Source organism: Atractosteus spatula, chromosome 5 (assembly GCF_055471065.1).
Source record: "Atractosteus spatula isolate fAtrSpa1 chromosome 5, fAtrSpa1.hap1, whole genome shotgun sequence".
NCBI classification, from domain to species: Eukaryota; Metazoa; Chordata; class Actinopteri; order Semionotiformes; family Lepisosteidae; genus Atractosteus; species Atractosteus spatula.
The window spans coordinates 13,555,583-13,582,986 of NC_142710.1; the positions used below are offsets into that span (position 1 = coordinate 13,555,583).

At 51.4% G+C, this 27,404-nt stretch overlaps 1 protein-coding gene across 2 annotated transcripts in view; it reads left to right on the forward strand.

Moving 5' to 3' along the window:
• The first annotated feature begins 917 nt into the window (after window positions 1–917).
• Window positions 918–27,404, forward strand: part of LOC148834211 (3 beta-hydroxysteroid dehydrogenase type 7-like) — a 40,784-nt gene continuing 14,297 nt past the window's right edge. The window contains exons 1-4 of one of the 2 annotated variants that reach the window (XM_088916951.1): window positions 918–1,027; window positions 11,940–12,218; window positions 24,630–24,785; window positions 27,059–27,167. In XM_088916951.1, coding sequence (XP_088773077.1) covers window positions 12,062–12,218; window positions 24,630–24,785; window positions 27,059–27,167 — 422 coding nt within the window. In that variant the 5' untranslated portion in view covers window positions 918–1,027; window positions 11,940–12,061. Of the gene's footprint in view, window positions 1,028–11,328; window positions 11,614–11,939; window positions 12,219–24,629; window positions 24,786–27,058; window positions 27,168–27,404 lie in introns of those variants that run through there. The other variant, XM_088916950.1, reaches the window with a different exon arrangement.

Below are 27,404 nucleotides of genomic sequence, written 5' to 3' on the forward strand. Positions count from 1 at the left end.
GTCTAGAGCTCTGTGACTGGGCTGTGTCAGTGGACTGGAGGAGTCTAGAGCTCTGTGACTGGGCTGTGTCAGTGGACAGGAAGAGTCTAGAGCTCTTTGACTGTGCTGTGTCAGTGGACTGGAGGAGTCTAGAGCTCTGTGACTGGGCTGTGTCAGTGGACAGTAAGAGTCTAGAGCCCCGTGACTGGGCTGTGTCAGTGGACTGGAGGAGTCTAGAGCTCTGTGACTGGGCTGTGTCAGTGGACAGTAAGAGTCTAGAGCCCCGTTACTGTGCTGTGTCAGTGGACTGGAGGAGTCTAGAGCTCTGTGACTGGGCTGTGTCAATGGACAGTAAGAGTCTAGAGCCCCGTGACTGTGCTGTGTCAGTGGACTGGAGGAGTCTAGAGCTCTGTGACTGTGCTGTGTCAGTGGACTGGAGGAGTCTAGAGCTCTGTGACTGGGCTGTGTCAGTGGACTGGAGGAGTCTAGAGCCCCGTGACTGGGCTGTGTCAGTGGACTGGAGGAGTCTAGAGCTCTGTGACTGGGCTGTGTCAATGGACAGTAAGAGTCTAGAGCCCCGTGACTGTGCTGTGTCAGTGGACTGGAGGAGTCTAGAGCCCCGTGACTGTGCTGTGTCAGTGGACTGGAGGAGTCTAGAGCCCCGTGACTGTGCTGTGTCAGTGGACTGGAGGAGTCTGCGTTTGAATGATGACATTCGGAATTACTGATGTGTTCCTGATTTCGCAGCAGCTCTGCGGGGCCTGATGTGTCTGAGCACAGACATCCTCAACTGCAGACGCCTCTTGAAGGGGGCCAGTATCTTACGGGCTCTAGGACCAGGCAGAGGAGAGAAGCCTCGCCGGTCTCTGCTTTCACAGATGTTCTCTGTCTGTCTGCCTCGCTCTCGCTCAGGAGCAAAGCCCAAACATGGGCCGCACCAAGACCGAGGGGAGGCAAAAGAGGGCTGCACGCCGCAAGGAAACAGCTGGAGATCCAGGGGCGTCTGGTAGAAAGATCCGCTTCCTGACAGCGCGGGAGTGAGAGGCAGGTGTGTGTCCTTCTTTCTACCACGCGGTCAGAAGGGGGGAGAGAGTCTGATGGGTGGAAATTCTGGGTCAGGACCCAGATTCTGCTGGCCGAGCAGTGAGAGAGAGAGGTGGATTCTGGGTATGTGGGTATGGGACGTGGATTCAGTGGCATTGTGGAATGGATAGAGTCGAATGGATCGGGATAAATCACAGACAGAAAAAAAAGGACCAAGATTATACTGCGTGGTTTGTGATAAAGAACAAGCTCCGCTTGCGCTGATTAGTCGGAACGTGTCTGGGAGATTTGGACACCATCTGAGACTAAAACAACAAATTCATCCTGAGACTTCTTTCTGTGTTACTGAGAGACTCTCTGTGGTGTCCTCTCTCTCATTCTGTCTCCTGTCCTGTTGTGTGTGTTTATTACTGAGAGACTCTGTTATCTCCACTCTTTCAACAATTACAGCTGCGCACTCGCAGGTAAATGTGTGTATTCCCAGTTACAGCTGCGCACTCGCAGGTAAATGTGTGTATTCCCAGTTACAGCTGCGCACTCGCAGGTAAATGTGTGTATTCCCAGTTACAGGTGAGCACTCAAAGGTAAATGTGTGTATTCCCAGTTACAGCTGCGCACTCGCAGGTAAATGTGTGTATTCCCAGTTACAGCTGCGCACTCGCAGGTAAATGTGTGTATTCCCAGTTACAGGTGCGCACTCACAGATAAATGTGTGTATTCCCAGTTACAGATGCGCATTCGCAGGTAAATGTGTGTATTCCCAGTTACAGGTGTGCACCTGCAGGTAAATGTGTGTATTCCCAGTTACAGGTGCGCACTCACAGGTAAATGTGTGTATTCCCAGTTACAGATGCGCATTCGCAGGTAAATGTGTGTATTCCCAGTTACAGGTGCGCACCTGCAGGTAAATGTGTGTATTCCCAGTTACAGGTGCATACCTGCAGGTAAATGTGTGTATTCCCAGTTACAGCTGCGCGCTCGCAGGTACATGTGTGTATTCCCAGTTACAGGTGCGCACCTGCAGGTAGATGTGTGTATTCCCAGTTACAGCTGTGCACTCGCAGGTAAATGTGTGTATTCCCAGTTACAGCTGCGCACTCGCAGGTAAATGTGTGTATTCCCAGTTACAGGTGCGCACCTGCAGGTAAATGTGTGTATTTCCAGTTACAGGTGCATACCTGCAGGTAAATGTGTGTATTCCCAGTTACAGGTGCGCACCTGCAGGTAAATGTGTGTATTCCCAGTTACAGGTGCGCACTCGCAGGTAAATGTGTGTATTCCCAGTTACAAGTGCGCACCTGCAGGTAAATGTGTGTATTCCCAGTTACAGGTGCATACCTGCAGGTAAATGTGTGTATTCCCAGTTACAGGTGAGCAGTCACAGGTAAATGTGTGTATTCCCAGTTACAGGTGCGCACCTGCAGGTAAATGTGTGTATTCCCAGTTACAGCTGCGCACTCGCAGGTAAATGTGTGTATTCCCAGTTACAGGTGCATACCTGCAGGTAAATGTGTGTATTCCCAGTTACAGGTGAGCAGTCACAGGTAAATGTGTGTATTCCCAGTTACAGGTGCGCAATCACAGGTAAATGTGTGTATTCCCAGTTACAGCTGCGCAATCACAGGTAAATGTGTGTATTCCCAGTTACAGGTGCGCAATCACAGGTAAATGTGTGTATTCCCAGTTACAGGTGCATACCTGCAGGTAAATGTGTGTATTCCCAGTTACAGGTGAGCAGTCACAGGTAAATGTGTGTATTCCCAGTTCCAGGTGCATACCTGCAGGTAAATGTGTGTATTCCCAGTTACAGCTGCGCACTCGCAGGTAAATGTGTGTATTCCCAGTTACAGGTGCGCACTCGCAGGTAAATGTGTGTATTCCCAGTTACAGCTGCACACCTGCAGGTAAATGTGTGTATTCCCAGTTACAGGTGCATACCTGCAGGTAAATGTGTGTATTCCCAGTTACAGGTGCATACCTGCAGGTAAATGTGTGTATTCCCAGTTACAGGTGCATACCTGCAGGTAAATGTGTGTATTCCCAGTTACAGGTGCGCACTCACAGGTAAATGTGTGTATTCCCAGTTACAGGTGCGCACCTGCAGGTAAATGTGTGTATTCCCAGTTACAGGTGCATACCTGCAGGTAAATGTGTGTATTCCCAGTTACAGGTGAGCACTCAAAGGTAAATGTGTGTATTCCCAGTTACAGCTGCGCACTCGCAGGTAAATGTGTGTATTCCCAGTTACAGCTGCGCACTCGCAGGTAAATGTGTGTATTCCCAGTTACAGCTGCGCACTCGCAGGTAAATGTGTGTATTCCCAGTTACAGGTGAGCACTCAAAGGTAAATGTGTGTATTCCCAGTTACAGCTGCGCACTCGCAGGTAAATGTGTGTATTCCCAGTTACAGCTGCGCACTCGCAGGTAAATGTGTGTATTCCCAGTTACAGGTGCGCACTCACAGATAAATGTGTGTATTCCCAGTTACAGATGCGCATTCGCAGGTAAATGTGTGTATTCCCAGTTACAGGTGTGCACCTGCAGGTAAATGTGTGTATTCCCAGTTACAGGTGCGCACTCACAGGTAAATGTGTGTATTCCCAGTTACAGATGCGCATTCGCAGGTAAATGTGTGTATTCCCAGTTACAGGTGCGCACCTGCAGGTAAATGTGTGTATTCCCAGTTACAGGTGCATACCTGCAGGTAAATGTGTGTATTCCCAGTTACAGCTGCGCGCTCGCAGGTACATGTGTGTATTCCCAGTTACAGGTGCGCACCTGCAGGTAGATGTGTGTATTCCCAGTTACAGCTGTGCACTTGCAGGTAAATGTGTGTATTCCCAGTTACAGCTGCGCACTCGCAGGTAAATGTGTGTATTCCCAGTTACAGGTGCGCACCTGCAGGTAAATGTGTGTATTTCCAGTTACAGGTGCATACCTGCAGGTAAATGTGTGTATTCCCAGTTACAGGTGCGCACCTGCAGGTAAATGTGTGTATTCCCAGTTACAGGTGCGCACTCGCAGGTAAATGTGTGTATTCCCAGTTACAAGTGCGCACCTGCAGGTAAATGTGTGTATTCCCAGTTACAGGTGCATACCTGCAGGTAAATGTGTGTATTCCCAGTTACAGGTGAGCAGTCACAGGTAAATGTGTGTATTCCCAGTTACAGGTGCGCACCTGCAGGTAAATGTGTGTATTCCCAGTTACAGCTGCGCACTCGCAGGTAAATGTGTGTATTCCCAGTTACAGGTGCATACCTGCAGGTAAATGTGTGTATTCCCAGTTACAGGTGAGCAGTCACAGGTAAATGTGTGTATTCCCAGTTACAGGTGCGCAATCACAGGTAAATGTGTGTATTCCCAGTTACAGGTGCGCAATCACAGGTAAATGTGTGTATTCCCAGTTACAGGTGCATACCTGCAGGTAAAAGTGTGTATTCCCAGTTACAGCTGCGCACTCGCAGGTAAATGTGTGTATTCCCAGTTACAGGTGCGCAATCACAGGTAAATGTGTGTATTCCCAGTTACAGGTGCATACCTGCAGGTAAATGTGTGTATTCCCAGTTACAGGTGAGCAGTCACAGGTAAATGTGTGTATTCCCAGTTCCAGGTGCATACCTGCAGGTAAATGTGTGTATTCCCAGTTACAGCTGCGCACTCGCAGGTAAATGTGTGTATTCCCAGTTACAGGTGCGCACTCGCAGGTAAATGTGTGTATTCCCAGTTACAGCTGCACACCTGCAGGTAAATGTGTGTATTCCCAGTTACAGGTGCATACCTGCAGGTAAATGTGTGTATTCCCAGTTACAGGTGCATACCTGCAGGTAAATGTGTGTATTCCCAGTTACAGGTGCGCACTCACAGGTAAATGTGTGTATTCCCAGTTACAGGTGCGCACCTGCAGGTAAATGTGTGTATTCCCAGTTACAGGTGCATACCTGCAGGTAAATGTGTGTATTCCCAGTTACAGGTGCATACCTGCAGGTAAATGTGTGTATTCCCAGTTACAGGTGCGCACCTGCAGGTAAATGTGTGTATTCCCAGTTACAGCTGCACACCTGCAGGTAAATGTGTGTATTCCCAGTTACAGGTGCGCACCTGCAGGTAAATGTGTGTATTCCCAGTTACAGCTGCGCACTCGCAGGTAAATGTGTGTATTCCCAGTTACAGGTGCGTACCTGCAGGTAAATGTGTGTATTCCCAGTTACAGCTGCACTGTTTTCCCGGTCAGGGGTTTCAGGACACCAGACTCCTCGGAGTGTGCAGGACTCTGCCGGACCGTGTTGCCTGCGCTGTGGAAGCGATGCAGGGTGTGTATGTGTGTGTGAGATCGCACGTCTGGGGGAGGGGAGGCTCTGTCAGCAGGCATCCTTCCTGTGAGTTTGCTTCTGAAAACAGGGCAAGAGTTCAGAGCTGCGCAGTCATGTGGCACGTCTCTCTCTCTCTCTGCCTCCCTCTGCCAGCTTTTCATTAACCAGCGGACAGCCTCAGAGCTCCAGCCAGGCCAACGAGTTTCCTTCCCTGGCGTGTACGTTCGGTGTCTGCTCTCCAGAGCTCTGCAGGCGTCAACAGGGACAGAAAGCGCTTCAGCAACGTGTGCTGTAAAAAAAGCTGCAGGAGGAGAATATGTTCCTCTTTTGGATTATTCAGAAATGAAACTGAATAAGGGAGAAAGCAGTTTCGTAAATCTATTAATGTTACCCCCTCGGGGAGCAGACAGGTGTCCCAGATGGGAAGGGTGTAAATTTACAGCAGAGGGGGGGGTGTCACCATCTCTGTGATGTTATTGGCCTGCTGTACCACCCTTCGCCAGCAGAGGGCGCCCGGACAGCTCGGATTCACCCCACTGCCTTTGCAGCTTCTGTTAACTATTTTCCCACAACCTGCTCCAGTCTGCTGCTCTGAAGCCACCGAGCCAGCAGGAACGTCAACATGACTTTCTCTGGAATGTAGCCCTGGTGCAGAGTGAGATATTATGGTATTTTAATGCCTTCTAGCTTTATCAAGCTGAGAACACATGGCGTTAACAGTAAAAGAGAGCAACACATGACACTGCTGATAAACACCTGACAGTGAGTCAGTCAGATCAGTCTGTGACATGAGCTGCATTAGCTGCAGCATCACTTCACACAGTGGTACGGGGGCAAAGTGTTTAGCATTGCTGCCCCACAGCCCTGGGGCCCTGGGTTCAATTCCTGGGGGTGCAGTCTGTGTGGAGTTTGCACGCTCTCGCTGAGTTCACACGGGTTTCCTCGGAATGCGCCGGTTTTCTCCCACAGTCCCAAGTCATGCTGGCAGCTTAATTGGCTTCTGGGAAATTTGGCCCTGGTGTGAGTGTCTGTGTCTGCCCTATGAAGGACTGGAGGCCCATCAGGCTGGACCCCACGTTGCACCTGTTGCTGGCTGGGATAGGCTCCAGCTCCCCCCTGCCCTGACCCTGTGCTGGAGACAGCGATTACAAACTGGATGGATGGGTGAATCACTTCCTACTGCCTGCTGGGGCCTAGATTACCTGGAACTGAGCGATCCGGGTGAGTTCAGGACTAGCACACGTAAGGCCGGTCATGGAGCATACCAGAGGAGGTGCACAGGACATACTGTGCAGGGTTCAGGTGCAAAAGGCTGGCTGTGCAACAGGTTGGTGCAGACTTGCCCCTGCATGTCTCCTGCGCCTCCGGCTGTGCCGAGATGTGCTTGGCATGGCGCTCCCGGGAGAGGCATCTTGACGTTATCTGCCCGGGAGAAGATGCATCCAAAGCTTATCAGACCAGAACAGACTGCTGTAGTCTCTCCACCCTCCTCGTCTGCGGCTCTCCTGACCTCTCTCCTCTCTTTAACTCTCCTCTTTAACTATTCTCTTCTCTTCCTGAGAAACAACTGGGTATCGGCTTCAACAACTGGGCTGGGCAGCTTGTTCCACACTCCAGCCACCCTTTGTGTAAAGTAGAGTCTCCTGTCCTGACTGGAGGATCTCATCTAGCTTTTCACTTGCGGCATTGCTTGAATATGACAATGCCCTCCCTGGATGTCCATAGGACTGACCCAGCACACAGTACGGCCTGGGCCTCCTGAGGATGGTAAGGTAGTAGCAGACCAGTCACCAGAGGCATGACCACAGGTTGACATGCCTCAGGGTGAATGAGGGGGCAGTTCCTGAGTGAGAGGGCAGTTCTGCATGTGGACTCTGCACACACTACCAAACTCATGTGAGGGAGAGGAACTGTGAGAGAGAGATACATGTCAGGCTGCTCGCAGGAGTAAGTCATGTGTCTGTGTAGAGTGAAGGGAGTTTCTGACACTTCACCAAGTAGCACACTGCTCTGGGGAAAGAAAGTTCTTCTTTTGCCTTTTATACACTGTGGTCATATTAACAGGGGTCTTAAATGTAAATATTTGTGGCTCCATAATTTTACAAGTAATTCTGATTTTCCTGATTGTGTCCAGTAAGAGTCTGTACAGGTGTGTGTGTATACAGTGTGTCCAGTAGGAGTGTATACAGGTGTGTGTATATACAGTGTGTCCAATAAGAGTCTGTACAGGTGTGTGTGTATTGACAGTGTCTGCAGTAAGAGTCTGTACAGGTGTGTGTGTATTGACAGTGTCTCCAGTAAGAGTCTGTACAGGTGTGTGTGTGTATACAGTGTGTCCAGTAAGAGTCTGTACAGGTGTGTGTGTGTGTATACAGTGTCTCCAGTAAGAGTCTGTACAGGTGTGTGTGTATTGATAGTGTGTCCAGGAAGAGTCTGTACAGGTGTGTGTGTATACAGTGTGTCCAGTAAGAGTCTGTACAGGTGTGTGTGTATACAGTGTGTCCAGTAAGAGTGTGTACAGGTGTACAGGTGTGTGCGTGTGTATACAGTGTCTCCAGTAGGAGTGTATACAGGTGTGTGTGTGTATTGACAGTGTGTCCCGTAAGAGTCTGTACAGGAAGGCGGAGTGCGAAGAGTGTAAAACCTGGAGCGGATCAGATTGCTGTGCTCTGGGAGTCAGACTGCCAGTCCTGCTGGGAGACTTGTCTGGACTCTGGACTCAGATGGGTCTCCTTCCATTCAGATACCCCCCTTTCAGGATCGGGTCAGGGTCCGGCGCTTACAACTCTCTCCCAAAAACCTTTCACACGGCTGGCCTTATCAGGCCACAGGGCTCTTATCAGCACAGAGCAGAGTCTACAGGACAAGGGGCCAGGGACACAGCGAGTCAAAGTACTGCGTGCTGCTATCGCCCCAGTGTTGTGTGACGTGCAGAGAACCACTCTGATTTCTTCTGTGGCCCCCTGTCGCCTGCTTTGTTGTTAATTCGAAAATTAGTGAGGAATTCTCCTTGGCTCAAGGTTTGATTTAATTTGTATTGGCGATGAGTGCTTACTGCCTCCCTACGGGTGCAGGACAGAATTAATCAGAGCACCGCGTTTTCCTGTTAATTACTGCGTCTGTGTTAACCTTGTTCTCAGTGGAAATGAGAGACTGTTAATGTACTGGAGTGTCCAGTCAGTCAGTGTGTCTGTATGAACCCCTCTCTCTCAGTGCAGTGTTAATGTACTGGAGTGTCCAGTCAGTCAGTGTGTCTGTATGAACCCCTCTCTCTCAGTGCAGTGTTAATGTACTGGAGTGTCCAGTCAGTCAGTGTGTCTGTATGAACCCCTCTCTCTCAGTGCAGTGTTAATGTACTGGAGTGTCCAGTCAGTCAGTGTGTCTGTATGAACCCCTCTCTCTCAGTGCAGTGTTAATGTACTGGAGGGTCCAGTCAGTCAGTGTGTCTGTATTAACCCCTCTCTCTCAGTGCAGTGTTAATGTACTGGAGTGTCCAGTCAGTGTGTCTGTATGAACCCCTCTCTCTCAGTGCAGTGTTAATGTACTGGAGTGTCCAGTCAGTCAGTGTGTCTGTATTAACCCCTCTCTCTCAGTGCAGTGTTAATGTACTGGAGGGTCCAGTCAGTCAGTGTGTCTGTATTAACCCCTCTCTCTCAGTGCAGTGTTAATGTACTGGAGTGTCCAGTCAGTGTGTCTGTATTAACCCCTCTCTCTCAGTGCAGTGTTAATGTACTGGTGTCCAGTCAGTCAGTGTGTCTGTATGAACCCCTCTCTCTCAGTGCAGTGTTAATGTACTGGAGTGTTCAGTCAGTGTGTCTGGATTAGCTCTCTGAACTCTGTCTGAGTGTACTTTAGTTTTGTGTACGGAAAACTAAAGTACGGAAACAGTACTTTAGTTTTGTGAAGTGTATTTATAAACATGCCAGTGAAGCCTCTGATTCTCATGACGGATGGCAGGGGTGGGGACACAGGGAGGAATGTGTTGCGGGGGCAGAAATGTTTGGCAGAGCTCTGCTCTTCCTGCAGGTGTTTACTGCCAGGGATGTTCGGTATCCGGCTGGACTATATGGAATGACAGTTCTTTTCCTGCTCTCCGACAAACACAGAACTTTCCTAGGATTACCGGCCAGCCCTCTTGAGTGAGCCATTTCCTTCCCCTCGAGAGAAGAATCGTGGGTCACCTTGAGCAGCTGGGCTGTGGCTTCATCAGCTTCATCCACATGGCTGGGCCGCTTGTTCCACACTCCTGCCACCCTCTGTGTAAAGTTTAGTCTCCTGTCCTGACTGGAGGATCTCATCCAGCTGTTTCTTGAGAGAAGTTAGGGTATTGGCTTCTGCAACATGTCTGGGAGCTTGTTCCTCTAGTTTCTGCCCTGTCCTGTGTTCCTGTGAGAGGTCATTCCAGGACTTGCCTTCCTATCAATCCAGCTGCTATATCACCCTGAAGCTCAGCAGGTGTGAGCCTAGTCAGTCAGGTGTTAGTGGAGCCAGCAGGGGGCGCTCACCCTGCAGTCTGGGTGGGTCCTAATGCCCCAGTACAGTGACGGGGACACTATACTGTAAAAAGGCTCTGTCCTTCTGATATAAAACATAAAACCGAGGTCCCGACTCTCTGTGGCCATTAAAAATCCCAGGGCATTTCTTGAAAAGAGTAGGGGTGTAACCCTTTTTTTTTTTTTTTCCATTACAAAACATTTTAAAAAACTAAAATATAACTGTTACACTGAAGGTCTTTTCAATGGTATAAAACATTTCCCCTTAATTACAGAAAACCAAATATGTCAAATACAGGCAGCATCAAATTCCTGTTACAGATCTTCCTGCTTTTTTTCCTCCACTCTTTCTATATCATGTAATGTACACTCTCAAAATAAAACACTTGCAGCTGATAGACATTTAAAAAATGAATACCAGATTAAACTCGCAGGATTCCAGATATCAAACCTTATACAAAAATCCTTGAAATCCTTGAACCCTGGCGTCCTGGACAAACTGAACTGGCTTTATCACTGAGAGCTGGTGTGTGTGAGCAGACTGGAGCATCATCCAGGTGGGGCTGCACACTGGTGGTGGTAGAGGGGATCCCCATTACCTGTGAAGAGTGGAGTGTCCAGAAGAGCGCTATATAAGCGTGAGGATATTACTATAAGCTGGACCCTTACTTGGTGACCCGAGCAAATCACGCTGGTCGAGCGATGAGACCTTCCTCTTTTGTGCCGCAAAAAACGTTGCCCTTGTATGGATATTTACTGGGAAGCTTCCCATCTTCCACAGAGCTGCAAGCAGATCAGAGCAGCCGGATAGATCGATCTGGGGTGCAATTCAAATCATCGAAACCCCAGCAGCTGGGCGGGGTCCTAATATTTTGCCCAGTGAGTTCATGTTTGGCGCGCCGTCCCTGGTCCTGGTCCAACCGTATGTTCAAGGCTCCAGCGAGTCACAGCAGATCGCCTCCGCCTGTGAATTGCCATTGTTGTGTGTGTGTGTGTGTGAGAGATTTCTACGACCCGCCATGACCTCCGGGACTGTCCGGGAAAGTGCCGCCCGGCGGAAACGCGCAAATGAGAATTGTGTCAACCAGCGCGCCACAGCCCTGTCACCCACTTCATTTCTGTGAAATGACGTGCTGGGCTCTCTAGCTAGCCGGATCGGGACGGACGCCGGACCCGACCCGTTAGCTCGCGGGCCGGCGGCGAGCGGCCGAGCGTCACTTCCGCTCCGGGCAGCGCGAGACAAGCTGGTACCTACAGCACGTTCCGCTTCGCTTCCTCCCCCTGAGCTCAGAATAAATGAACAAGGTCGCCCCAGGTCGCCCCAGACTGCGGTTCCAACAACAGTCGTGGCTGGCCTAGAACACATCGGTGGCTGTCCGTCCAAGACCTTATCGCTTTAGAAACTTTAATTTAAAAATAAAATCACCACCGCGAATCTTCGAGGTTTCGCATCGCGCAGGTGCGACACAATGTGTTAACAATAGTGTGTAGGACGGGCCGGTCCCTTGATTTATACAGTACATACATCCCTCAGACATCCCAGCCCCGGCTGATTAAAAACGCAGACACGCGACAGTGCCCCCCAGCGGGCCGAGAGCGAAACCGTCTGGACCTCGAACCTGGTCGACAGGCAGGACTGAGGGCCGTGTGTGTGTGTGGCCTGTCTGCGCAGCGCCAGAGCTCCAGCAGACCGATCCGGAGCTCCGCTCGCCTCGCCTCACCTCCACCGCACTTGCGACAGATCCACAGCGCAGGCACCAGCGCCGCAATCTCCCTCCGTCAGAACCGTCAGTTCTCTGTTTTATTTTTCTTTCCTTATTTTTTGCTTAGCTGCTTGGGCGAAGCGCTGGCTGGCTGTCTTTTCTGCTGCCTCGGCGCGTTTTGAAGGACGGACCCGGGCGGAGAGATTAGATACCATTTGGGTCAAGGCCAGCTCTCTCTCTCTGCCTCTCTCTCTATCTCTCTCTCTCTCTCTCTCTCCTCCCTCGGTCAGTCCTCGAGCCTGTCACTTTTTGATTAGAGCGATGTCGTAAATAAATTATAAAAGAGAATTGGCGGCGTGGAGTGTCGCCTGGTAACCGGGGCTCCCGCCCCCCTCCCACCCCTCTTGTAGATCCTGCAGCGCCGGACCCGGGGCTCAGAGGGCGATCCGCTCGTGAGGGAGAAGGGAGTCCGGTCCGCCGCTTTAACACGACCGCCGAGCCAGAGACGCCGAGGACAGCGAGGACAGCGAGGATGACGGTCCGGCCGGGTCGGGTGTACCTAGTGACGGGCGGCTGCGGGTTCCTGGGTCAGCACCTGGTCCGCCTGCTGGTGGAGAAGGAGGAGACGGTGTCGGAGGTCCGGCTCTTCGACCTGCACGTGGACCCCAGCCTGGAGCAGCTCGGCGCAGGTGAGGCCGGTCCGGGGTTCGAGGCACTGGCTGCTGAAGGCGCTATACAGGCGGGAAGACCCGCGCTCGATCCGCCGCTGCGCCGCTTTCGGGATCCGGCAGCGCCTGCTCGGTCGGGGCAGGTGGCTGTAAACCCGCTCTGTCCCGGAATGAACCGGATTAACACCCGGGAGCACTTCGGGCTCCAGCCGGACGAACATCCCGGAGAGCGACGAATGCCGGCGGAGCCCGGACGAGCAGACCCGCACCGAGGTGACCGCGGCGCGTCTGTCGCAGGTCCGGGTGTCGCGGTGTCTCAGGCTCTCCAGTCTCGGCGGGCGAGCTCGGTCTCCTCCGTGATTCGCGCTCGGGGCGCTGAGCCGCGGAGAGAAGGACACGCGAAGGCGCGGAGGCCGGTGGTTAGCGGGTCCGTCCTGCGGGTCCCGTGTGTCCCTGTCCTGCGCGAACGTGTCCGGCGACGGTCCGTTAAAATAAATCTGGAGACCTGCAGCGTTCTTCAACATGATGTGGGGTTCATCGTGCTGAATGTAATGTGCTGTTCTTCAGAATTTGCCAGTATACAATGGCTTTTGCTGACGGAGGTGAACTGCCCGGCTGGTAATGAAAGTAGCGGCACCGATCGCGGCTCGCGTGCCTGCGGCTCACGGGGAGTCGGCCGCGAGGCCAGCGCGGGGTGACTCGGAGGCACCCGAGGGCTGCGATATGCAAAACACAGCAACCGTGAAGGGCGAGAGGAGGCCCTCGGCCCGTTTGGGCTATTAAAGAGAATTGATCCCAGGAGCGCACCCAGCTTGTTCCACACCCCCACCACCCTGTGCGTAAAGTAGAGCCTGCTGTCCTGACTGGAGGATCTCAGCCAGCTGTCTAGCTGCGTGAAGATGCCCCCCCCCCCAGAAACAGCACAAACGATTAAACCCACCTCAGTCGTTAGTGCTGCGTTTGTGCTGTTGAAAGTGAATACGAAGACATGGATAATGAGTAATTCTTAACGACCTTAGGTACTGTATATGTTCAGTTACTTTATCTGATAATAATATTTTCCAATATTTCCGCAGTCTGCATGTGTGAGCCGGCAGTCTCCAACGTTGTTTTGCACTTGAGTTATGAACTACTCGGGTCACCTTAGTACATAGAACACAATGAGAAATCGATTACTTCTTCAGATGTTTAGAAAAGGACACAGCTACGAAGTATTACGACGTGCTCGTTAAAGCCTCTTTGTAAGAACATGCAGTTGCTTGCTAATGTTCGCCTTTTAAGGCTACATCCGCAACTGTTCTGATTAGGGTATGATATCCGTGACAATTTTTAATTTAATTTTAATGTCCACACAAACGCGCAGAATATTCTGGTGTTAAATGCAAAAACAAACCACCTCCCGGGAAAATAGGGAAATAAAATGTCAGGTACTGTTACTCTGCCAACAGTAACAGACGCTTGAACTCGGCAGACGGGGTTACTGTAGGTCAAAGTCGCCATACATGGTCACGCGATCACCCGAAGGCGCTATATCTCGGGAGCGAAAGCAGCTGGAAAGCTACTTTCAACGGCACAAACGCAGCCCTAACGCATGAGACCGGTCAGGCTCCCCTACGACGTTGTAGGAAAGCCGGGTGACATCACCACCCCCGAAAAAAAACAAGCATCTTCACGGAGCTTAGCTGTCTCCTGTTCCACACTCCCACCACCCTGTGTGTAAAGTAGAGCCTCCTGTCCTGACTGGAGGGTCTCAGGCAGGTGTTTCTCGAGAGAAGCCAGGGCATCGGCTTCCACAACATGGCTGGATATCTCTCTTTCTCTCTCTCGGCCGCAGGCTTTGTCAAACGCTGTAGCTGCGACGTTGCTGTACTTTTCGACCTTGAACCCACGTACTACCGTCTTTCTGTCGCGGGGGCCAGGCCCAAGTGTTCTTAGTTGAGGCTTTGCTGAGCAAAGAAAACATGGCAGTGGATATGAGTTCTCTGTTAACTTTTATAAACCGGCTTTGTGTTCATTGGGAAGAGAGGTTTCCCGCAGATGAAGTACAAGAATGGTCAGACTTTGATCAGCAATAGCTGAGTGTGGCGTGACCAATGGCACGGGGCAAGTTAATGCTTTAGGCTCAAAATAGACAGAGTTTTTAGCTGAAAATACTGTCATAGTTACACGCTACACGGACTTTAACTTTGCTGTGCGTGACAAAATTAAATGCAGACTAGTTACAGACTTTGCTAATATGGTGACATTTGCACTTCAGAACGAACAGTTTTGTGACCTTGTAAAGCTGATGGATATCGGCGGAACCGTTCCAGTGTTGACTGCGAGCGGGGTTTCAGCTTAACGAATTCGCTCACAAACAAAATTAAGAGTGTCATTTGGATAGATAGATAAGACTTTATTGATTCCGAAGGGAAATTGATGTGTTACAGCAGTCCAGCCCAAGACAAGCAAAACCAGACATCAGGACAGACAAAAAATTAGAAGAGGTGCAGTAATACAAAATAAATAAATAAAAATAAATACATAGGTGTGTGCAAAATATGATCATAGTCACTTTAAAAAACAATACAATATGTGCAAAATGTGCATAGGTATATACAGATTGAGTGTCCAAAAAGTACAATGGAGTAAACATGCTGTCCATAGACGAGCAGATGAAGGGCTAACAGTCCGAGCCTTGGGCAGCGTTATACACCCTGACAGCCGCCGGGAGGAAAGACCTGCGGAGACGTTCCCTTGAACACCGTAGCTGGAGCAGTCTGCTGCTAAAAGTGCTCCGCTGCCCAGTAACATTTGGATATGCCGATGAGAATTAAAAGCTTTCAACTGGATGGAGGGCTCATTAGTCAGGTTTACACAGAATGGGCAAATGCCAAAGACAGGAGAGGGAAAATAATTAATGAATTATTTGTACACCGTTCGGACTGTCGTGATATTTCTTTGCATTCTAAACTGCATAACATTAGAAAAGAACTAAATTCCCCCCCAAAAACGAAGTAGCTCACATTTTCTGTTAAAACAAGCAAATACAATTTTTCGTAGCTGCGAGAATGACTATATTAACACCAAGTGTTACATCAATTTAGTGCGCAGAAGTTTTTGTCACTGGGGGAAAACAATGGCACAACTTGGAAGTTTTTGCGCACACAGGCCATTACACGTTAGAGGGAAGCGTTGTTCTCCACTAGTTTTTATGAAACGGGGCCAAGTTGGGAATTTGGATCACAGCTGGCGCAGGGTTCCCCACGCGCCTGCAGGGATGCGTCACCCCTGAGCTCGGTTCATGACTCGAACCGTGACGTGTCCCGCGGACTGGACGGACTGGAGCTGCGCGGGTGTTCTCGGGTGTTCTACCTGCTCTTTTCCTGAGTGACGTTAAGATGAGCGGAACTGGCGAACCTTCCGATCAGGAAACGCGTCGGTTCAGACGGAGGGGGTTAGCTGAGGCGCGAGGGGGGTAACGAGCGCGAGCCGGCAGGTGCGGTGGGGGAGAGCACGAGGGCGCCGGCTGCCCTCGGGTCACCCCCCTGCGTGCGGCTGTAGGTTCGGTAAAAGCTGTCGCGGGCTCGGCCGGTTCGACAGGGACGAACTCTGGACCTCTGCTGCAGCTTCATCTTCAGCGCTATAGCTGTACAGAGACTAAACCTCTGTTTTAACTGGCACAGTGGTTAGCACAACCTAATACAGCAGCAACAATAATAATAAGCTTTAAGTTAACTGGATTCCCATGCATGATTGGACATAATAATATCCTCACATTTATATAGCGCTCTTCTGGACACCCCTTCTCCACCACCAGTGTGCAGCCCCACCTGGATGATGCGCCAGTCTGCTCACGCACACCAGCTCTCAGTGGGGAGGAGAGCAGAGTAATGAAGCCAGTTCAGGGGGGGGGGTTATTAGGAGGTCATGACTGGTAAAGGCCAGGGGGAAATTTGGCCAGGACACCGAGGTTACACCCCCATTCTTTTCGAGAAACGCCCTGGGATTTTTAATGACCACAGAGAGTCAGGACCTCGGTTTTACATCTCATCCGAAGGGTCCACTGAGGCGCGGGTCTGCGTTGCCTTTCATTATTCTTAGAAAAAGGGAGAAGAAGGGTTTCCTGTCTGGAGCCCTGGAGCAGTGAGCTTCGAGCGTTAACTAACGTGTTCATTACGGTTAGCGAGTTTTCGCCAGCGGACCCCGCGCCGTTCCCAGCCGCACGGGGAGGACGGAGCCGCTGTTCCCACCCGAGGAAGGAAATGCGATCTTCCGCGGGCTGGGAGTCGCCCCCGAGGGGCCTCGGACCGAGCGCCGACCCTGCAGCGTTGTCCCGTTGCGTCAGTAGGAGCACAGCTGGGCTGACCCGATGCTGTGGTGAGGGAGCACATCTGGGCCGCGCTGCCCGCCTGCCTCAGGGCTCGACTTCCGGTGCGCGACCTCCGGGGCTTCCTGCTGTCCTAGCGGTCAGGGGGGACAGTGTCCTGGACACACTCCCACAGTCTCACACACGGACACACACCCTCACACTCATTCTCACAATTTCACACACACACTCTTCACTCACGCTCACTCTCACAGTCTCACACACGTACACACACTCTCACACCCATTCTCACAATTTCACGATCTCACACTCCCACAGTCTCACACACGTACACACACCCATTCTCACAATTTCACGATCTCACACTCCCACAGTCTCACACACGTACACACACTCTCACACCCATTCTCACAATTTCACGATCTCACACTCCCACAGTCTCACACACGTACACACACTCTCAGACACACTCATGCTCACACTCGCACTCTCACACTCACATACACAATCTCACAAAAACTTTCACACACACACTCAAACACACTCATGCTCACACTCTCTCACACACTCACTCACTCACACACACCCTCAGGCCGCTCCTCGGGCTGTGGAGCCGCAGAGTCAACATCCAGCTGTTTCTTGAGAGAAACCCGGGTATCGGCTTCAACAACATGGCTGGGCAGACTGTTCCCCAATCCCACCACTCTCTGTGTAAAGAAGTGCTGCCTGTTCTCCGTTTTAAAGGCTCTTCCCTGTAGCTTCTGGACAGAAACTCATGGATTTTTGACTCTTGGGATTACAGTGTGGGTGTACGAATGCTGGCGCTCACTCCCTCTACCTCTCTGCACGTAGAGTTTCCAACCTGCACGGAGCTGCTCGTTTCATTTCCAGATACCACGTCCTTGTGGTTGAAAAGCGGGGTGCAGACGGCCCCTCCAGCCCACCTCCCGCGGGGCAGACAGGTAACAAGGTTAACAAGGTCAGGTGGTGCCGGGGGCGGCGATGGCGGCGAGATTCAGGCTCGGGGTCGGCTGGGGTGCGGGCCCCGAAGCCGAAGGTGGCGCAGACGAAACCGGGTCAGATGGCGACGCTGCAGTGCACCGGCGGCGCAGGAAATCCGGTGGCGTGGTTTCCCGCGCGGGCGATTGCTCATGGGAAATCGTGACGGGCCTGCCCAGTGACGTCTCCTTCCAGGTCGCTGGTTCTGGCCCGGCCTCTCCCCCAGAGTGGCAAACACAAAAACCCGGGAGTGCCACGGAGTGCCTCGAGGTCACTCATCGGAAGACCAGTCCAGAGCTGATGCGATCCCATCCGACCTTTCGGGGAGTTATAATCAAATCAAAATCAAAAATCAAATCAAAGTTTATTTCTCAAATCCACAACAATACGGCGTGCAGCAGTAGTTCCTGGCAATGAAATGTCTTTTTCTGCGAGCTCACAAGAATTACAAGAATCAAAAAAATCACAAAATATTCACAAAAACACAAAAATCACAAAACTGAGGTTACATTTTTTAAATTGAGTAAAACTCAATATGAGTAGAGCTGTTATGTTTCCATGGTGTGTGCAATATATAAATGTAGTGCAGTTATGCTGAATATAGTGAGAATTGTGTGTCCATGTAGCCATTACAGGTGATTTGCTAAAGGAGCCGCAGGTTGGCTGTTTAGCAGTCTTACTGCCTGGAGGTAGAAGCTGTTCCGTAATCTGTTGGACTTGGACCGAATGCTTTGGTACTGTTTACCGGACGGTAGGAGGGAAAACAGTTTGTGACTGGGATGACTGGGGTCCTTGAGAATGGACCTGGCCTTCTTCAGACATGTAGCTGAGTAGATATCCTGGATGTCTGGCAGCTCACAGCTGGTGATGAGCTGCGCTGACTTCACCACCCTCTGCAGTACTTTGCGATCCCGTGCGGAGCAGCTCCCATACCAGGCAGTGATGCAACCAGTCAGGATGCTCTCAATAGTGCACCTGTAGAAGCTGGCCTGGATATGTGACGGCATGCCGAACTTCTTTAGCCTGCAGAGAAAGAACAGGCGCTGCCGTGCTGTCTTGACCATGATGTTGGTGTGGTGGGTCCAGGTTAAGTCCTCTGAGATGTTAACTCCCAGGAACTTAAAACTGCTGGCCCTCTCCACTGCAGTCCCATTGATATAGATAGGTGTGTGATCTCCTCCCTGATGTTTCCTATAGTCCACAATCATCTCCTTAGTCTTACTGATGTTAAGAGAGAGGTTGTTCTCCTGGCACCATACTGCCAGGGTTTCAACCTCCTCCCTGTATGCAGACTCCTCACCGTCTGTGATCAGGCCGGTGACTGTTGTATCGTCCGCAAACTTGATGATGGAGTTTGAGTCATGCCTGGTGACACAGTCATGGGTGAATAAGGAGTAGAGGACAGGACTAAGCACACAGCCTTGTGAGGCTCCAGTGTTTAGAGTCAGGGTAGAGGATATGTTGGTGCCCACCTTCACCACCTGCGGACGTTCCGTCAGGAAGTCCAGGATCCAGTTACAGAGGGAGGTGTTCAGTCCCAGGTCCTGGAGCTTGATGACAAGCTTTGAGGGCACTATGGTGTTGAATGCTGAGCTGTAATCAACAAACAGCATTCTCACATGTGTTCCTTTCTTATCCAGGTGTGAGAGGGCAGTATGGAGGGCAGTGGCAATAGCATCTTCTGTTGACCTGTTCTGGCGATACCCAAATTGCAGTGGGTCTAGGGTGTCGGGCAGTGAGGAGGTGATGTATGCTTTGACCAGCCGCTCAAAGCACTTCACGATAACTGATGTGAGTGCAACGGGGCGGTAATCATTCAGGCAGCTGACTCTGGGTTTCTCAGGGACAGGGACAATGGTGGTTTTCTTAAAGCAGGAAGGAACTATAGACTGAGCTAGAGAGAGATTGAATATGTCCGAGAAGACATCTGCCAGCTGGTCTGCACATGCCCTCAGAACGCGGCCAGGGATAGCTTCAGGGCCAGGAGCCTTGCGTGGATTGGTCTTTTTAAAAACTTTACACACATCCGCTCTGGATATGATCAGTGGGTTTCCGTCTTGGACTTCTGGAACCTTCCTGACTGGATCTGTGTTGCTGACCTCAAACCGAGCATAGAATGAATTTAGCTCATCAGGAAGAGAGGCAGACTGTTGTGCGATATAGCTGGGTTGCGTTTTGTAGTCTGTAATGGTGCGTATACCACTCCACTTGATCAACAACATGGCTGGGCAGCTTGTTCCACACTCCCGCCACCCTCTGTGTAAAGAAGAGCCTCCTGTCCTGACTGAGTGTCTCACCCAGCAGCGTGGCTGGGCAGCTTGTTCCACACTCCCACCCCTCTGTGTGGAAAGTTGGGCCTTCTGAGCTCTGACCGGCTGAGGGTCGCTTACTTTTCCCCCCGCCTGCAGTTCCTTTCATGTAGTGTAAGCACCTGTGTGTCATTCTCTGCATATTTACTTTCAGTTGGAGAAAACAAGGCCCTACGAGGGGTTATTGCCGAGCAGTTGAGAGGTCAGTGGGTTCCAGTCCTGACTCACTGGGGTTTCTGAGACGTGTTACAGAGACGCTGGCGGAGGAGGTGGCTCTGACAATAGGCCTTGTCTTGCCGGCAGCATCTCAGCTGCAGGCTGTGAAGGCGGACGGCCTGTGTTGTGTAGTTTGTCTGCTTCTATCGGGTGTAAACTCCTTGTGCTTGGTGGCCGAACCCGGGGAAAGGGATCTCATTCCTGGTGCGAGGCTGACTGAGCCGGCTAAGAAGCGTCCTGTGCCTGTTTGTAAAGATGAACGCCCTGGCAGCAGGTTACATGGCAAAACAGGGTGTCGCCACACGTTCCAGCTGAAATAGTGTCAGCAGACCTGCTCTTATTTCAGTATTGTCAGTCACACTCCAGGTGCACAGCGCCCTGATCCGCTCCAGGTTTTACAGAATTGTCAGTCACACTCCAGGTGCACAGCGCCCTGATCCGCTCCAGGTTTTACAGTATTGTCTGTCACACTCCAGGTGCACAGCGCCCTGATCCGCTCCAGGTTTTACAGAATTGTCAGTCACACTCCAGGTGCACAGCGCTCTGCTCCTCACCTGCTGGCCAGGCTGGTTTGATACTGTGGGGGTGGGGGTGTGGAGTTGTGTTTGTGTCTTTGGGTCAGTGTGGGTAGTGTTAATTTCAGAAATGAAGTGAACACGTTACACCTTCTGGATTTCCCCAGTTATCTCCTCTCTCTCACTGTGTCTCCTGTCCTGTTGTGTGTGTTTATTACTGAGGGTTTCTCTGTGATCTCCTCTCTCTCTCACTTTGTCTCCTGTCCTGCTGTGTGTGTTTATTACTGAGGGTTTCTCTGTGATCTCCTCTCTCTCTCACTGTGTCTCCTGTCCTGCTGTGTGTGTTTATTACTGAGGGATTCTCTGTGATCTCCTCTCTCTCTCACTGTGTCTCCTGTCCTGCTGTGTGTGTTTATTACTGAGGGATTCTCTGTGATCTCCTCTCTCTCTCACTGTGTCTCCTGTCCTGTCGTGTGTGTTTATTACTGAGGGATTCTCTGTGATCTCCTCTCTCTCACTGTGTCTCCTGTCCTGCTGCGTGTGTTTTAATGTTATGGCACTGGTGTGAGAGGAGATATCCAGAGGGAAACAGATCAGAGTGATGTAATGCTTCTCAAGCCCGTCACAAACAGGCTTTTCTTGTCTGAAGGGACCCAGTTCTTACAAACCTCCCCCACCCCCCTCTGTTGCGGGTGGTTTGTTCCTCCTGCGATTTCCAGTAAGTGCAGGCTGAACCAAAGAAATCGGGGTTACGGGGGTGTGGTGGGAAAGTCAGCCCAGGTGAACCGCAGCTTCTCTCCACTGCAGCGTGCCGCCGCGTTTCCTGGCTCACGTCTCGCGGTGGAGGTGGGAAGTTCCCTCTGCCTTACTCCGCGGTCATCCCACGCTGCCTTACTCTCCCCGCGCACTTCCACTCCCCTGCTGGGTCGGGGCTCTTGGCCTTAACGGTCTCGTGCCCACCCAGCAACGCGAGCCCGGCGCGGTGCTCTCCGAGTCAGAAGAGCATCTGACCTGCGCCCACGCGCCGGACTGCTCCACCGCAGGCTGCGCCCTGCCGACTCCAGAGGCAGGAGAGGCGTCAAGCCCCGAACGCTCCCCCCCTCACCCCCGGCCGGGAGAGAGGAGGACAAGACGGGCCACAGGCGAGAGGAGGCTGGTCTGCCTAGCTGGCCCGTTCAGTCATGTAGCTGCTAGCTGATCCCAGGATCTCATCCAGCTGTTCCTTGAGAGGAGTCCGGGTATCGGCTTCAACCACATGTATGGACAGCTTGTTCCACACTCCCACCCCCCTGCGTGTAGAGTGTCCTGTCCCGACTGGAGGATCTGATCCACCTGTCTCGTGTTCCACACTCCCACCACCCTGTGTGTAAAGTAGAGTGTCCTGTCCCGACTGGAGGATCTGATCCACCTGTCTCATGTTCCACACTCCCACCACCCTGTGTGTAAAGTAGAGTGTCCTGTCCCGACTGGAGGATCTGATCCACCTGTCTCATGTTCCATACTCCCACCACCCTGTGTGTAAAGTAGAGTGTCCTGTCCCGACTGGAGGATCTCACACAGCTGTTTCCTGAGAGGGGACAGGGAATCGGCTTTCCCCAGCCGTGTGCTTGAAGCCGATACCCCGGCTCCTCTCCAGAAGCTGCTGATCTTCTGTCCAGGGTGCAGACAGCAGAGTTCTTCTGTCCCAGCCGCACAGCTGTGGCTGCTGGGAAGCAGTAAGAGCTCTTCTTGCAGCCCTCTCTCTCTCTCTGACTCGGTCCGTGCTGCTAGCCCCCCGCCCGCCCGGGGGGCCAGTGGAGGTGTTCTGTCCACTCCCCCTCATCCCTCCTGTGCCAGCTGCACTCTGCCCTCCTCTCCCCCGCGGTCAGCAGGGGGACGGCACGCTCCGCAGCCTCTGTGCCGGGCACGGCGCCAGCCTCGCGAGTGTCCGAGCCCCATGCAGAGCCCCGCTCCAGAGGCAAACTGTTTGAAATTGTTGTAATTAATTAACTGCGAGATTGCGCCACACGACACAGCCCCAGGCCTGCTGCTCGGCTTGGCTGGAGAGCTCTGGCGTGTGAGTACAGCGCTGTCGCCAGCTGAGCCGCTTCGCAGGAGCTGTGCGCATTGTGCTGTGTGAACGGGGTGTTGTGTTTCATTATGTTGCGTGTCCGGTGTGTGCCTCTCTGTGTTCTGCTGCGTTGCGTGTCTGTTGTGTGTATGTAGTTCAGGTGGGGAGCTGCGTCAGCATGCGTAGGCTGCAAAGGAACAAATAATAGGTTTATTCCATGCTGAAAAGAGAAGAAAGAGAACACAACGTTTCGGCCGTGGAGCCTTCTTCAGGTGTTCTTCAGATGTAACATGGCCGAAACGTTGTGTTCTCTTTCTTCTTTTTTTCAGCATGGAATAAACCTATTACTTGTTCCTTTGTTGTGTGTATGGCTGTGTATTGTTGTGTTGTCTGTCTGTTTTAAAGCTGTGTGCTCTGTGCTGGGCAGAGGTGTGAGTGCACACAGGCCCTGTGCTCTATACTGGGCTCTGTGCTGGGATACAGGCTGTGTGTGTGAGCTGTGTGTGTGATACAGGCTGTGTGTGTGATACAGGCTGCGTGCTTGAGCTGTGTGTGTGTGTGTGTGTGTGTGTGTGTGATACAGGCTGCGTGCTTGAGCTGTGTGTGTGTGTGTGTGTGTGTGTGTGTGTGTGTGTGTGTGATACAGGCTGCGTGCTTGAGCTGTGTGTGTGTGTGTGTGATACAGGCTGTGTGCTTGAGCTGTGTGTGTGATACAGGCTGCGTGCTTGAGCTGTGTGTGTGATACAGGCTGTGTGCTTGAGCTGTGTGTGTGATACAGGCTGCGTGCTTGAGCTGTGTGTGTGATACAGGCTGTGTGCTTGAGCTGTGTGTGTGTGTGTGTGTGTGTGTGTGTGATACAGGCTGCGTGCTTGAGCTGTGTGTGTGATACAGGCTGTGTGCTTGAGCTGTGTGTGTGTGTGTGATGCAGGCTGCGTGCTTGAGCTGTGTGTGTGATACAGGCTGTGTGCTTGAGCTGTGTGTGTGTGTGTGATACAGGCTGCGTGCTTGAGCTGTGTGTGTGATACAGGCTGTGTGCTTGAGCTGTGTGTGTGATACAGGCTGTGTGCTTGAGCTGTGTGTGTGATACAGGCTGTGTGCTTGAGCTGTGTGTGTGATACAGGCTGCGTGCTTGACCATGGGCAGGAGTCTGTACTCCAGAGTGTTTACAGTGGCCCGGCTCCAGGTTGCAGCGGCAAGTTCATTCGAACTGGCAGGGAAATCGCGGCCTGAAGCGAAGTCTTTGCTCCTGGGCCTTGGAGGGGTGCGACCGTTGAACTGTTAGACCGTGTTGTAAGAGCGGTTTCAGTGGGGCCTGTAATCTTTCACCAGCCCCTAGATCCCAGAGGTGCTGCGAACCACAAAGAATGACCACACTTCCCCTGCTCGGCTCCTCCTGTGGTGTAACAGTATACAGGACACTGTTATGTAAGAACGTCAGGAAGGGGTCAGAGGTCAGGAGGATCCAGCCGTTCCTTGAGGGAGCCTGGGCACTGGCTGAGCATCCTGGCTCTGTGTGAGGCAGGGCCCTGGCACGCACAGATCCGTATCTCACGCTCTGCTCACTGAGTGATTGTGCACTTGTCAACGTACTGTTTGTGTTGCGAGTTGGCTGCCCTGCTTTTTACCCCGTTACCTCCTTGTGCCATGGAGACCTCATGTTGTATTAATTTGGTTCCGCCTGGTATTCCTTCACCACAGCTCTCAGTGGGGAGGAGAGCAGAGTAATGAGTGTGCAGTTGACATCAGTTTAGAATTTGGCAAGCCTTTATCAGGACCTTGATATAATTTTACCCCTCCTGTTTTCAGTTATTTACACCCTCCAGTCTATAATGTTAGAGTACAGTGCGTGGGGTGTGACATTACAGCCCCTGTGGAGTCCAGTGCAGTTCAGCCTGGTGTATGTATGACATCATAGCTCCTGCACATTACACTGTGTATGACATCACAGTGTCTGTGCAGTCTAGTATGTATGACATCACAGTGCCTGTGCAGTGCCGTATATGTGACATCACAGTTTTTCCCTTCTTTCCACAGAGAGAGTAAAGATCCGACTGATCCAGGGTGACATCACTGACTACCCCACAGTAAGAGATGCCCTGCAGGGGGCGCACCTCGTCATCCACTCCGCCAGCCTGGTGGACGTCTGGTACCGTATCCCTGAGGAGACCATCCGCGCGGTCAACGTGCACGGTGAGTCCCGGCTGCGCCGCTCCCTCCCTGCTGGGCACCAGCGCCCGGGCACTGACCCTGCCGACCCCTGTCCACACCTGGAGCGCTAAGCTGCGGGCGCTGATAGAAGAGACGCTGACGAGCTGCATCTTCTGATGCCAGCTCACATGTTTCTGCCCTCCCACCGGCACACAGACAGGCTGGACTGCCAGTCCATCTCGGGAGCAAGCACGGGGAACGAGCTGCCACTCACGATCAGAGTACCCAGCATGCCTTTAGGCCACTGAGGCATGAATAAGGTGGTAACATGCAAACTCCACACGGAAGGACCTGCAGCCTGGACTTGAACGCCGGAGAAAGTGTCCTCCTGCACTGCCCGGGACAGGACAGTGTCCCGAAGAAAGAGCTCTCCTGCACTGCCTGGTCTGGCTCCTCGTATTTTCCTACAGCTGAGTCACCGAGGCAGATCCAGATCCAAATGTTCTTGTTCCAAGTCCAATCCAAGTCCAGATCGCTTTGTTGTGTGTTATTAGGAAACACAAAGGCCTGGAAACTCAGATGGAAGCAATTTCTATCCACAGCTCGTTGCTATGGAAAGAGGAAAACAGGATGTTCCTGTGGCTACCCGGAGTGTGGAAAATATTGGTCCTCAAGGCCCATTCCCCCACTTCGGAGAGGTGTGGTTGACAGCCAGCGAAGGAATTGGTTCTTCTGCTTCCCAGGAAAGAGAGTTTCGCTGTGAGGGCCTGCAGCCCCACCTGTGGGCACCCATTGGTGGAGGAACAGGCACCCCAGAAGTCAGACTAGTAGGCTCCCCCAGACCTGCCTGTAACTCCAGACCACGCCAACAGGTGGAGCTGTGAAACTCAACAACAATTCCTTCTTGTTGCAAAAGATTTGGTCATTTGATTCGCTTGGTCTTTTGTCTCAGGGTGGCAAGTTGAGCACTGAGCTGTGTGAGTTCAGTCACTCTGTACGATATGTCCTCACAGATTTTCAAAACCAAGTAATTGTTTTTCAGTGCTTTTCAAGCTACATATCGTTTATGGCAGTCTAAGGAAGATCAATTTCTATTTTACTTTTTATCCTGTTATTCTTCTTTTAACACCATTGGTACTTTCATATTAGTATGTGAATGATTAACTTCATGAATAAGACTCATTTTAGTAATTATTTCTCTGATTATGATATAAATTGATGCTTTGTTATCAGGTTATAGGGTCTCAATTTGCTGTAGGACAACTAAAGAAAATCTGAAGTAATATGTTTTCTACAAGCCCAATACAGTATAAGTGTAGGAGTAAAACAGATAGTACTCTATATTGCATTATTAAACATTACTTTCAAATTTCCTTGTGAGAAAGACAGAGATGTTCATGTTGACTCATGACTTCTTTCTTCCAGTCAGGGGAAGCATTTATGTGAAAACTGTAACAAATTTAGAATATTGTGTGTATCTTTAGTCATCACAACACTGTAGAAAAAATATTGCTGCTCTGGAATCTGTCAAGAGAAGAGAAACTAGATACATTCTGGGGCTGAAGAGAGAATCCTACACTAACAGTCTGAAGGAACTGAGTCTCTTTAGTCTGAAGGGAATGTCCCACACTGACAGGCTGCAGGAACTGAGTCTCTTTAGTCTGAAGGGAGTGTCCCACACTGACAGGCTGGAGGAACTGAGTCTCTTTAGTCTGATGGGAGTGTCCAACATTGACAGGCTGGAGGAACTGAGTCTCTTTAGTCTGTATTAACAGAGAAGATTACAAGGTGACTGACACAGGTATTCAAAATCTTCAAAGCCATTGACAAAGTTAACCCAGAAGATTTCTTCAGAAACTGCAGTGAAGCACAAACCAGGATTACAAGTGGAAACTACAGGGATGTGGATTTTAAAGTGAGAACAGAAGGCACTACTTAACACACAGGTGGGGTGGGAGTGTGGAACAAGCTGCTCAGCCATGTTGAAGCTGATACTCTGACGTCTGGCAAGAAACAGCAGGCTGAGACACACAGATCAATTGTCTTCTTGCTACATCACAGGCCAGCTCAGCCGAATGGCTGCTCTCCTCTGTGACTCTTCTTATCAGTTGAGTGTGATTCTTCAGGTTGATTTGAATTGTTATGTCATTGCAGGTGAAATCAGGGAGGGTTACAAGGGAATCTCACTCTGCCATGATGTGTTCTTAGATTCGCTGTGTTTAGCAGGTCCTCTGGAAGCTCAGAGCAGTGGTGTCAGTTTGCTCAGGGTGTCGAGGTCCTCTGACGCCCCCTCTGGTGTGTGTGTGTGTCTGCAGGGACTGAGAATGTGCTGCGCGCCTGCGAGGAGCTGGGGGTCCAGTATCTTGTCTACACCAGCAGCATGGAGGTGGTGGGGCCCAATGTCAAGGGAGACCACTTCTACAGGCAAGGCTGTCTCACTGGCTCATTCCTGTCTCTCTGTCTCTTTCCTGTCTCTTTAACTCATTACTGTCTCTCTGCCTCATTCCTGTCTCACCATGTCTTTCCTTTCTCACTGTGTAATTACTCTCTGTGTCATTACTGTTACCCTGTGACCCTGTTTATCTCCCTGTCTCCCTGTGTGATTCCCTGTCACCCTGTTTATCTCCCTGTCTCCCTGTGTGATTCCCTGTCACCCTGTTT